Source organism: Pseudopipra pipra, chromosome 3 (genome assembly GCF_036250125.1).
Source record: "Pseudopipra pipra isolate bDixPip1 chromosome 3, bDixPip1.hap1, whole genome shotgun sequence".
In the NCBI taxonomy this organism is placed as follows: Eukaryota; Metazoa; Chordata; class Aves; order Passeriformes; family Pipridae; genus Pseudopipra; species Pseudopipra pipra.
The window spans coordinates 94,713,659-94,725,740 of NC_087551.1; the positions used below are offsets into that span (position 1 = coordinate 94,713,659).

Sequence of the window (12,082 nt, forward strand, 5' to 3'; positions counted from 1 at the left end):
CTAAGATATAATGAAAAAAACCCTAAGAAAATATTCTAAAATTTCAACTCAATATAACATTATAATCTGTCATTTGAAAGTTCTTCAGATGATTTCTCCTTCATAAATTCTTATATAGCTTCATAGATATGCTGCGTTCAGCCCTGTGTTTCCTAGACGCCAGAATTTGCCATGGGTAGGATGACTACTGGAAAAGGTCGATGTATAATTCTAGCATTAGCAGAGCTACTCTGAAAAGTGGTGGAAATCTAAATTTTTACAGGAATTTTGCTTCTATCACTTTCCCTTTATTTCAGCGATTGCCTGAATTAGTCTCTTTCATAACACATTCATACTTGTGATAAAATCACTCTATACCTCTCAGTTAGTGTGAAGTCTACAGAATATGCAATTCTTAATTTTTTTTTGGTCAGCTTTATTAGTCCTTTCCTGGTATAAATTTATTATAGCATAACTGAGAACCAGACTATTCCCTCATTTGGGGTTTTTACACACTTGCTCCTAATGCTTTTGTCTTACACTAAGCAACATATAAGAAAACTAAATTTCTGCTACATGATTTTTTTGATGAGTTTTTGTGTTGGTTTGGTTTGAGTTTTTTGGTTGATTTTCCTTGGAAAGTATAGCTTTTCTCAAGTGTTTCTGGGGTAATAGGTTTTTTCTAAAGCATTCACTTCGTGAATGTCACTTAGTGACCTAACCAGTTACTAATTCACCCAGACTTTTTCTATAGCAGGGAAATTCTGAATAACAAAATAAAATAGTCATGAATATTTTCATAAAACTAGTCTAATCTTTACAGAGACAATGTCACATTAAGATAGAATGCATGTCAATATTGTAAATATTTTAAACATTCTCTGTACTTTATTTTGAATTACAGAGCATCAAATTGAAACTGAAAAATATCTTAAAATGCTGTGTATGGTTGGTAGCTATATTAAGCCTTATGAAGAACATAAACTACAGTTTTTGCCTACTGGCAGTAACTGCATTCTCTTACAAAGTCTGAAATACTAAATGCAACAGAACTGTAATCACTCTAAAAGTCTCTCTAAATATTATCTAATTTTTTTAAGTCTTCTAAACTTGAATGAAGTAATTCTCCTGTATACTCACAGTATGCTGTTATATAGTAATTAACATTTCAATTTGTGCTAACAGCTTTTATCGCAACCTGTTTTAAGAAGTTCTTAGAGCTTTGCAAAAATTGCATAGCAATACTTGTTTTCCCTTTTACATCCACTGTAGTCTGTGATCTGTTTTATCTTTGAAATTTTTAAATAAATTACATTAGAGATCTTGCCTGTATATCATTGTTCCACTGCAGCTCACTAAATGAAAATATACTAGAAACTCCTGTTCAATTTGTTGTACACACTGTATGATGTTAATTATTTTCTTTGGAACTTGTATTTCCAAAATGATTATTGGTATTTTAAGTCTTATATTGTGAAACATCTGCCAGTAGTTCAGGAAATATACCCGAGAAGAAATTTAGGGTCAGAATGCTAATATGTACATGTCCTTTCTTCACAGCTGTAACTTGCCCCAGCATACAGACTCTGCTCTCAGAACATGTTGTCTGGAGACTGATTTCTGGGTCACTGAATGAGTATGGATCTCAAGTCATGCTCAGCTGCAGTCCTGGATATTTTTTATTGGGTCGAAGACTCATACAGTGCAGGAGTAACGGAACCTGGAGTGTAGGCAATGAAAGGCCAAGTTGTAAGGGTAAGGAATATACTTGTTTACAGAATATCCTATGCTTTTTAATACACAGATTTTATTTTATAAATAAAGTTTTTAATAAACTATTTTGCTATCACATTCCTGTAAGTAAGCAAATGTGAAATTTTCATTAACTGGAAATTAATTTATTCCAACTCTTTAAGTGTTAAGTACAATATGTTTCATACAAGAGTCAATGAAGTAGCATCAAGAGATCAATCTGTATTTATTCAACTGGATGGTACATAAATATTTAGAAAATACAAGGAGTTAATGTTATTACTTTAGAAGATTCCAGATTAGAGTTAGATTAGATGATGATATTGCTTTGACCTCTTGGGTGAAGCATTAAAACTATGCTTTTGGAGAAACATTCATATGAGCTTTTATAATGTGTTCATACAAAAATACCGTAAATTACTTCAGACCTAATTAGAAAGTTTATTGTTTTACAAATATGTTGAACAGATGCCTAACATGTCATGAGGTAGCTCATTATTTATGTATTTAACTATTTTAAACTGGAATCTCTGTAATTAAAATGAATAAAGCATTTGTAATATGTTTAGAACAGTCAATTCCATTGCATTTTAGGAATAGAGTTATTTTTTTTTAAACACATGTAGAAGTGCAATTGATATTCAGCATTAGCATTAGAAATTATCAAGTTAGGCTAATCCACAGATTACATTATTGTGCCTCTATCATAGTCAAAAATAGTCTTACTCATCTCTGGACACCTGTGCACAAGAAACTGTGATCACATATATTCTGATTATGACTGAATTAACTGCACAGTGGCTTGTACTTGATTTTATCCAACTTCTACCCAATTCCATGTTATTTCCTATAGTGAATCTTTTAAAATATAGAATAATGAGCCCTTTATAGGATAGGAAGTTTAGTTGTGATTAACATGCTTTTGAAAGTAAACCCATGATTCACGCTAACATAGAATAGAATAGAGTTCAAGCTTTTGAAGTCATTGGTCTGTATCTTGAATTAAAATATTATTGATATATTTTTCTAGAAACAGAAGAAATGACAGAATGGTTTTAATTAGATTAGAGTTTGATACATTCCTAAAAGGTAATTTTTCATTTACTGTATGATAGCTGTGTGTTGCAGCTGATGCCACAGAAGGTTTGTATGATAATGGGTCAAGTCTAGCCTTAAACAAAACCAGAAGATATATCATTTTAGCAAGTAGACTGACACATATGTTACATGCTTATGAATAGTAGTGGGAAATAGGAAAAAAGACAGTTCATAGCAATTCAGAGTTCTGCATGTTAAAAAGATAAATAATATTTTTAAATATACACAAGACTTAAAATGGTCAGGGAAGATGTATTTGAGAAGTAGCCATGAGTATGCACACATGGAATATAACCACAACTTTCCTGGGAATTCATGTGATTCCCTTGTTTCAGCATTGGAAATACCAGTTGAAAATACTGAAGGACTGAGTTTAAACTTCTGTCAAGATATGAAAGTATTCCAATGAATTTTCAGATTTAGAACATGTATTGCCAAATCAAGCTTAATTTAAAGTCCTTTCTGTGGTATAATAGAATTTATTCTTATTTTTTAATTTATTCTTATATTTTTATATTATTCCTATTATATTTACTTTTTAAGAAAACGAGGCAGTATGTTGTCTTCCAGTCTAAAAAAATTATGAAAAACATTTTCATATTTCAGTTTGTTCTGTTGCTTCTTTTTTTCCTAGTTATCTCCTGTGGTGGTCTTCCATCTCCACCAAATGGAAATAAGATTGGAACCTTAACAGTGTATGGAGCTACTGCAATATTCACTTGTAACACAGGATACACATTAGTTGGTTCTCATGTGAGAGAATGCTTGGCAAATGGTCTCTGGAGTGGTACAGAAACGCAATGCCTAGGTAACAAAATCAAATTTTTGTCCCTTGTTTTGTTTTGTCTTAAAGAAACAGTATCAAGGACTAATGCTTATCAAGCAACAACTTTTTTAAATCAGTGAAAAATAAAGGTATCTTAAATATGGAAATACTGTGTACTGCATATGATTTTGTGCTATTCTACTAGCATATATCTTTTTATTAGAAATTAAATTATATTTTATATTGTTGCAATGCTTTTCCAACCAGTTGGGTTTTTAAGTGACTCCAATTATTATCCACATTCACAGCACTTTTCTTTGTGGAACAGTGTATATGATGAAACTAAGTTGGAAGATAAGCTTCAGTTCAGGAGCATTCCTGATACATTCCAACTGCAAATGAGTGTTCACCATATTGAGCATTCAGTCAAGGAAAGCAGACAAGAGATAAGTGAAGCAAAATCAACACTCTTTCAAACCCTAGGATTTATGCATTTTGGACCTTAAGTTCTCATCCCTACTCTTTCTCTCTTCAGATCTACTCATATTGCTTTACAGTCCTAACATAGACATAAGAAAAAGGTTTTCTTTTTGAGTAGCATTTGAGGATCAGTAGTGAGTTTATTCTTGGTTGTGGACAGTGTATTTATTTCTGGAATCTGTTATTTGCTTTGTCTGCTCTCATTTTGCAGATTTTCTTCTTGCCTTATAGCTAAATGTACTCACTTGCTCTCAGGAAAGGAGGAATCTCCTCTTTCTTCTCCAGAGTTCCACCTCTGATAAAAAGCACCTTTCTTCTCTGCTGCCTCACCACATCATTTTAGCAGAAAATATACCTGTCTAGTACATTTTAAACATAACAGTTTGTCTTTTCTCAAGAAATTAATTCAAATCAAAATAGGGGAAAAAAAATCTTCTGAGCATCATTTCTTTAAACCTTCATAGCACCCATGAAATCCTGATGTTGTCATTGCACGAACTAAGTAAAAATAAAGTGAGAAAGAAGTTTTACATATACCTAAAGAACTAATATCAAATGGTTGGTTAGGATTCTTAGGCACCTGATTCCATTTTTAACTTTCCCAACATTAATAGTGACACAGTGTTTCTGTGCTCAGATAGACCTTTGGCCTACCAGGTTACTGGTGTTCATTACCCTATAGACACAACTAATAAGTCTATGCTGGTTTGTATTAACTATCTAAGCAAAGATACTTCATAGAACTATCATAAAGGGTATTTGTATTTATTGAGCTTTGAGTTCATGCTCTCACCAAGATGCAAAGCTGAAAGAAATGGTTACATTTCTCCAGAGCAAAACATAGCAAACCAGAGCTGCATTTTAAAACACATCAACATTCTCCTGGTAGAATAATCTATTAAAAGGAGAACATCTGCATCACAATAACCAGGTGTGATGGGACCACATACCAACTCAACCATGTCTTCAAAAAAACAATTTCCAAGTATCATAAATTTCATATTAGAAGGTCATTAAGAATAGCAGGTATCGTAAGATAAACATGAGTTTTAACAGAGTACTAGTGACAACATCCTGCATTTCTGGAGATCTTTAATGCCTGAAAATACTTTTAGAGAAAGTATTTCCTAAACAGGTTGCAAGTTACAAGACAATAATGCACTAACAGACAAAAGCATAACAATCTAAACTTCATGAAAAAGAAAGTGAATTTATCAGTTCCATATTAACTCTATTCTTCATCAGTACAGAGCAGAAAATTTGTTGGGGTAGAGGAGAAATACAGAAATGTGGGAGTCTTCTCCAAGTCAGGGATAAAATCTCACACTTTGTGTTCTGCTTGCCCCGTTGATTGCCTTTTTCTTTCTTTTGATTCAGATACTAGTCTGTAGAAAAAAGGAAAATAAAGACAGAATGTTTTCAGAAAAAAAAAAACCATGATATAATGTATTCTGATCTGAATTAAGATTTTATAACCTTTCATAATATATTCCTAATTAACTTCTTTATTTTGCAACAGTAATGTTTGTATTAGAACTTTTGTGGATATAATTTTACAATATGTCAGCTCTCAAGATATGGAGTGTAGCAGGAAGAAATGTAGCAAAGCATTTTGGGACTTGCAATTTTCTGGGCTCTCATGCATACTCAGTGAAGTACTTTAATGTCGTTGGTTGAAAGATCATGTGACACGTTTTAAGCACTCTATTTATAATAAATCTTAATCTTGCTCTCCCACTCCATGGTGTGAGTAGTGGGGTTCATGCAACAACAAGCACCTCAAATGGTGCCCTAACAGGGACTTTTGGTCAAAAATTGTGACCATTGTCTCATAGAGCTAACCTAACTTCTAAATGTCAATTCATTATTACTGACTTCCCAGCAAGATGCAGCTACTTCTGGCAAATGTTGTGAAAAAGAACAATTCTCTGGCTTGACATATTTTCAAGCCATTATTTTTTAATTTAAAATATGCCATATTAAGAATTATGGCATTTTGATTTAGGAAATAAAGGCATAAACAGAGTATACTAATTGCTACCTTTTTTAATATTTAGAGCAGCAAAGGGGTAAAATAAATCTTTTTTTACCTAGGAATAAGAATTGCACTGAGGTGCTGGTTAGGGGAATGTTATGATTTGGCATTATTTTTTCACATACATAAGTTCATCAGTTCCACAGTGGAACTATACAGGTGATTGAATCTGAAAACACATCAGCTTTCTCTTGGTGTCAGATTATCCCTGAAACTGAGGTTTCATCATTAAAATATGATGAAACTGCAGCTGTGAAGATCCAACAGCCCAAAATTTGTATTTGTAAGAGTATTTTCCATAGCCATTTCTTCTATTGCAAACATGTAAACTAGATTGTAAAAAAAAAAAGAGCTATTAGCCCCGTAGATTTTTGCAATGTGTTATACCATTCATTGCCAGAGTATTGTCTGACACCTGCATATAATGATTTCAAGCATAAAGATATGTGTTAACATTCATTCATTTTGAATAACCTGAAATACCACTTCATAATCTGATCAATAATAATAGTATTTAGGACTTAGGTACTGGGGTTTTTTTGACAGGCTAATTTGGATAATTTGGCTGCCAGCATACACATATCTCAGTGGATTCTGTTTGTATTATAAATTACTCTTGCCCATGGAAGGCTGGAAAAGAGGTTTCTTCTATTCTGATATTGAGAAATAAATTTTACACTGCATACCCTAGAATATTAGCTGTCCATAGTAACCTCAGTACATAGTGCATAGTGAACAATTCCATTTTATTTTCATAGTTAGGAAAGACTATTTCTATATACAACTTGAATTTAATTTATATGAATTCATCCTTTTCCTCTGCAGAAGTAATTTCCTGTTGGATTTTTTCTTTTTCAGTTTTTTACAAATTCACATTGAAATTGGTATCCACTACTATTATCTTATCCCCTTGGTCATAACTAAAAACTGACTATCTGCATTCTGTGTTTAAAATTATTTCTACAGATCTAGTCCCACTTGTAATGAATACAGGACCTCTTTCAGGAACTATTACTGCAATAAAAGCAATGCTTGTCTTACAATACTTCCCAATTCTTTTTCTAAAAACTTTGCTGGACTTTGGTTTCTATTTGATTGATTTCATTGCTGAATGCAGCCCTATGCATTCATATACAACTTAGAACTGTTAAACACATGGATTTACCTCATTAGACAAAAAAAAATCACATTCAGAGCTGGCAGGTGATTAATCATTACTTAATCTTTGCTATTTCAAAGTCAGACAGGGTCTATAGTGCCAAAAATACTGCACAGCTTGGATTGTGAAAGTCTAAATTTGCGTTATCACATGCATACTGCAGAAAGTCATAGTTCTGCTACTAAATCCCTCCCTGCCTCTCTTACACTCTCTCACATAAGGTATATTCACAACATGTACTTTAGACATCTAATTTAGATGCAATTTAGAGTACAATCTAAGTTCCTAAATTCCCAGCAAGGTCAATGGAACTATGCAGGCTCCTCCAGAGTGAATTCAGGAAAGATAAATTCTTAAACTTTAAAGTGAGATGCGAATGCTGCTAGTGGTGTATTCCTAAATTTTGAGGACAACATGTCCCAAATTTATTCCAGAGGTGCCTTTAGGACTTACCTGAAGCCTGTAAAAATCAGGAGGCAAACACCCAGGGAGCTCTGAATGAGCCTTTTCCTTTCAAAGGAATGATAATGAGTTAGAGTTGCTTTTTACCTATACTGTACCTGCATGAATGTGATTCAGGACAGCTGTAATTGAAAATATGCATCACTTTATGTTACCCACTGGTCTGTGTAGAATTAATTTATGATTTCAGGGCAGATGAGTACACTAATTTCTGTACCATGGGAAAGAGTTTGTCAAATCCTTATTATTTGTCTCAAAAGAAAGCTAAAATCAATGACTGTAGTTAATGAGTCTAAGGCTAAATATGAGCCCTAAGTCTTCAGGTTGTTAGTATTATATGTATTTATGTATTTTTTTCTTAGTTATGCAAAGATAAATATGAATTGTTAGGTAAAATTTCTTTCAATTTCACTCAGTTACTCACACTGCTGATATTTTATCTCTTCCCTTTTTTTCCTTACAAAAATAAATTGCATCTATAAGTCACAAAACATGTGTTTTTATCTATGCTTTGTGTGTATGAGTGATCTCATGTGGGACAGAGAGCAAATTGGAAACTTTTAGGATTGCCTAACTCCCTCTGTATGATTAGTGGCACTTAATCATGGATCAGTGTGTTTTCCTGAACAGATTTTTTTTTTCACTGACTTTTTATGACTTTCAGGTGCAAAATTACAAATAAACAAGTCAAGGAGATTCTTTAAAATCTTAAGTTAAATATAATCTACTTCATTATTAATTATAATATGTATAATTCTCTACATTTATCAATGTGAAAAAATGCTGCTGCAGACTGTACTTTTGTAAAAATATCTGATCCTGTAATGGATAATTCTAGATAAATCACAGTATGATATTGCGATATTGGCTTATATTTCAAATTCTTATTAAAATAAATAGAATTATTTGTATCTTGATTTCCAAGTATTTTACAATAAAACTACTGAACTAACCTTGACCCATATGAAAAAATTTTCTTAATTTACAGGTTTTACAGATTTCTTGAGAGCATATTTTATTAAAAAATCCACTCACAGCCTTCTTATTTTTTTTTCTGATTTTAGTTGATGAGAAAATTACATACATTTTATGTCATTGCAATACTCTTTCAGTTCTTGATTTGTTGGAATATTTTATTTAAATGAGGCAAAATTTCCTAAAAAATTATTAAATACAGTAATTAGAAATATCTATAGATGAAATTGCTCACATAGTAAGTCCAGCAACTTGTTAAATATCCATTTCAGAGAAAAGGCATAATAATTTGCATTTTGCTCTGTGACTGTTGGCACATCTCAGCTATTTTTCCTCTTGAAATTCCCTGTGGTTCCCTGTGTTTGGCTTCAACGCATCAACTGGTTTTCAGTTCTTCACTATTTAGGTCTAGAAATTTTTTAAAAATCAAATTTATTCCTTTCTATTTCACCTCAGTTCCTGGAAAAAATTAGAGAGCAAGTATTAGGAATTAAGTCAATTTCCAGGCATAAGTAAAATAAAGAGATAATTGGGAACAGGCAGGATGGAACAATCAAAAGCAAACCTTAATCTTGCTGCCTTTTCCAACGACTGTCTCATTGGATATAGATTTCAGCAGTAGATTTCTTTCACTTTGTATTATTGTCGCAAAACTTCTGAAAATCTCCCGCAGTATCCTTGTAGACAATAAAGAAGACAGAGACTGGATGAGGGGACTGCAAAATGGATGGAAAGTAATTGAACAAACAATATCTGAGGGTAGTGTTTCTTGATTTGAAGTGTGATATTCAGCCTCTGTCAGTGATTTGGATAACAGGCTGGGATGCAGCCTCAACAAGTTTGTGGATGACAGCATATGATGGGAGAATAGTTGATAAATGGATATCAGCACTGCTAAACAGAAGGATCTTCAGAATCTGGAGGAATGGGCCAACAGGAAGCTCCTAAAGTTCAGCAAAGACAAATACATAATCCTTCACTTTGCCTAGAATAATGCCTTTCCTGACTACTGGCCTGGAACTGACTGGGTAAAGACAAACTTTACAGAAGGCAGCCCAGGTGACTGAGTGGAGAGGCCCACTAAGAGTTAAAGGTGTGGCTTTGCAGTAAAAATATCACAGACTGGATTGTAGGAACAGCAGTGTAGTCAGCAGGTCATGATTATTATTTCCTCTTCAACACACATGTGGAAAATTGTGTGTAGTTTTTGTGTCTTCCACCATATAAGAGAGAGATGGGAAACTGAAGCAAACTCAGGGAAAGGGCCTATCAAGGGTTTAGGGTCTAGAGTACATGATAGACAAGGAGAGGCTGGGTGAGGCTGGAGGAGAGAAAAGGGTAAGAAGGATCATATTACTAATTTGGACTGAGAACAGTAAGATGAATTTTTCATGAGACATTTCAAGAAGAAAAATATGCTTTCAATGTCCTTGTTACTTATTCTCTGTTTTCATATTCTCTGTTGTGAGGGGAAGAGTAGCTGTGTAAGAAGTTGGGTTTGAAAAGCTTGCATTCATACTTTCTTCCACAAATTTGCAGAACAGTACCACAATGTCTCCTCATAGGCATCATCAATCCTACAATTAGGATTATTAAAATAATCCTATACATATAAAAATCCAAATCAAGTGGCATATGTTTTATCCTTCTTGTGTTTTAGAGAAGCCATTAAATGTGAGTGTAATATACTGTCTAGCATTATTAAAGGGGCTTTGTTAGAAAGTAGACTAAATCTCAAGGAAGATAAGTTACAAACAAGTTACTGTTGATGGATATAGCCTGCGTGAAACAAAAGATAACACACACCTCCCACCATTCTAGCTGCAGTCATGATCCTCAGGTCCCAGTCCTCCCCTCTCAAAATGAAGATTTAGGATAGTCTCAGATGAAATTACTGCAATTGTCATTAAAAAATGAACTTTTTTTCTCCTCCTTAATCAGAAGAAGAGAAATAGTTTCCTGCTCAGCAACTCTGTTTTCAAACAAAATGAAAAATCCAGAAAGAATTAAAGCATTACTTAGTGCCAAGACTGCTATTATCCTGGAGTAATGCATTCTGTGTTTTTTAACAGCAGCTGAAATAAGGAGGAAACAGTGCTGGTAGATGTTGCTTCCTTTCCATGCCTTCATCTGTCTGGAAAATGCTTATAAATTCATATTCATGAGAGAATTATAGTAAACTCTTCCTTATGTTGCTTTCCAATTTGGACAGTACACTTTGAAATATCTACCCTCTACTTTTTTAAGGGTGAAGTGTCTTATTAAGGTTGTCATTTTGCTTAGAGAATGTGAGGTCTTTAACTTTCAAACTCATACTATTATTTTATCATAGAGTTCTCATTTCTGTTATTAGTGATTTTCTTCGTCAAAAAAGTACAAGAAATATCATTTGTAGGTTTTCTACCTGAGAACTTGTTCTGCACAGTGCAGTACTTGACTCTAAATATATTGTTTATTGAAAGCTGTTTTTTTTTTCTTGTAAATTTTGGCAAGGATTGTCAAAATATATGTTTTTAGTAGGTTGTTCTTTTATTGTAGCTGGTCACTGTGGTTCTCCGGACCCAATTGTAAATGGTCATATTAGTGGAGATGGTTTCAGTTATCGTGACACTGTGGTCTACCAGTGCAATCCTGGCTTTCGGCTTGTTGGTACATCTGTCAGAATTTGCCTACAGGATCACAAGTGGTCTGGACAAACTCCTGTGTGTGTCCGTAAGTATGATTAGTTTTTCACTGAATTATTGCTATTATTTTAAACATAATTAAACATTAACAGTTGATTGGAATTTGAATGAGGTCTTTGAATGAGGTGCTCATTATGATCCCGTCTCTAATCTAGCACAGAGGGATTAACTACACTCAGTATTTTCTGATTTCTGTTGTTTCAGAAACAGGATGACATAGACATTGAAGTGGGTTGAACTGCAGGCTGCAGCTGTGTAACTTAATCTATTGGTTTCTCTCTTTTTCTCCAGGCATAATTTTTATGTTAAGTGGGTTTACTGAGCCTTTCCCCTATTTTTTTTTCACCAGAAATAAAAAATTCCTTTGTATATTTTCACTGTTTCGTGAACAAAGCTGGGATACTGTTCATCTGTGCAGTTTTGATGATGACTGCCCATTTTTTCAAGTAGGCCTAACAGTGCAAGCCTAGGCATGGCATCAAATTATGCTACATCTGTTAGAAAATATTTTAACTTTTTTATACCCTTTAATAGGATTTGGTTTTTTGCTCTTAATTCATCTGTTTTGAAAATCCTGTAATTAATTGCTAGAATTGACGAGTCTTTCCTACTCTTACTTCCTTCATCCTTTGCATGGAAGATTTTCTGACATTTTCTGGACCATCAGCCATTTTATCGGAACCAAATGCAAT

The 12,082-nt window shown here is 33.4% G+C and overlaps 1 protein-coding gene across 2 annotated transcripts in view; it reads left to right on the forward strand.

Moving 5' to 3' along the window:
- CSMD1 (CUB and Sushi multiple domains 1) overlaps positions 1–12,082 on the forward strand; it is a 1,077,872-nt gene that overhangs the window by 1,013,519 nt on the left and 52,271 nt on the right. For both annotated transcript variants that reach the window (XM_064650377.1, XM_064650376.1), the window contains exons 51-53: positions 1,540–1,734; positions 3,464–3,637; positions 11,245–11,418. In XM_064650377.1, coding sequence (XP_064506447.1) covers positions 1,540–1,734; positions 3,464–3,637; positions 11,245–11,418 — 543 coding nt within the window. The remainder of the gene's footprint in view (positions 1–1,539; positions 1,735–3,463; positions 3,638–11,244; positions 11,419–12,082) is intronic.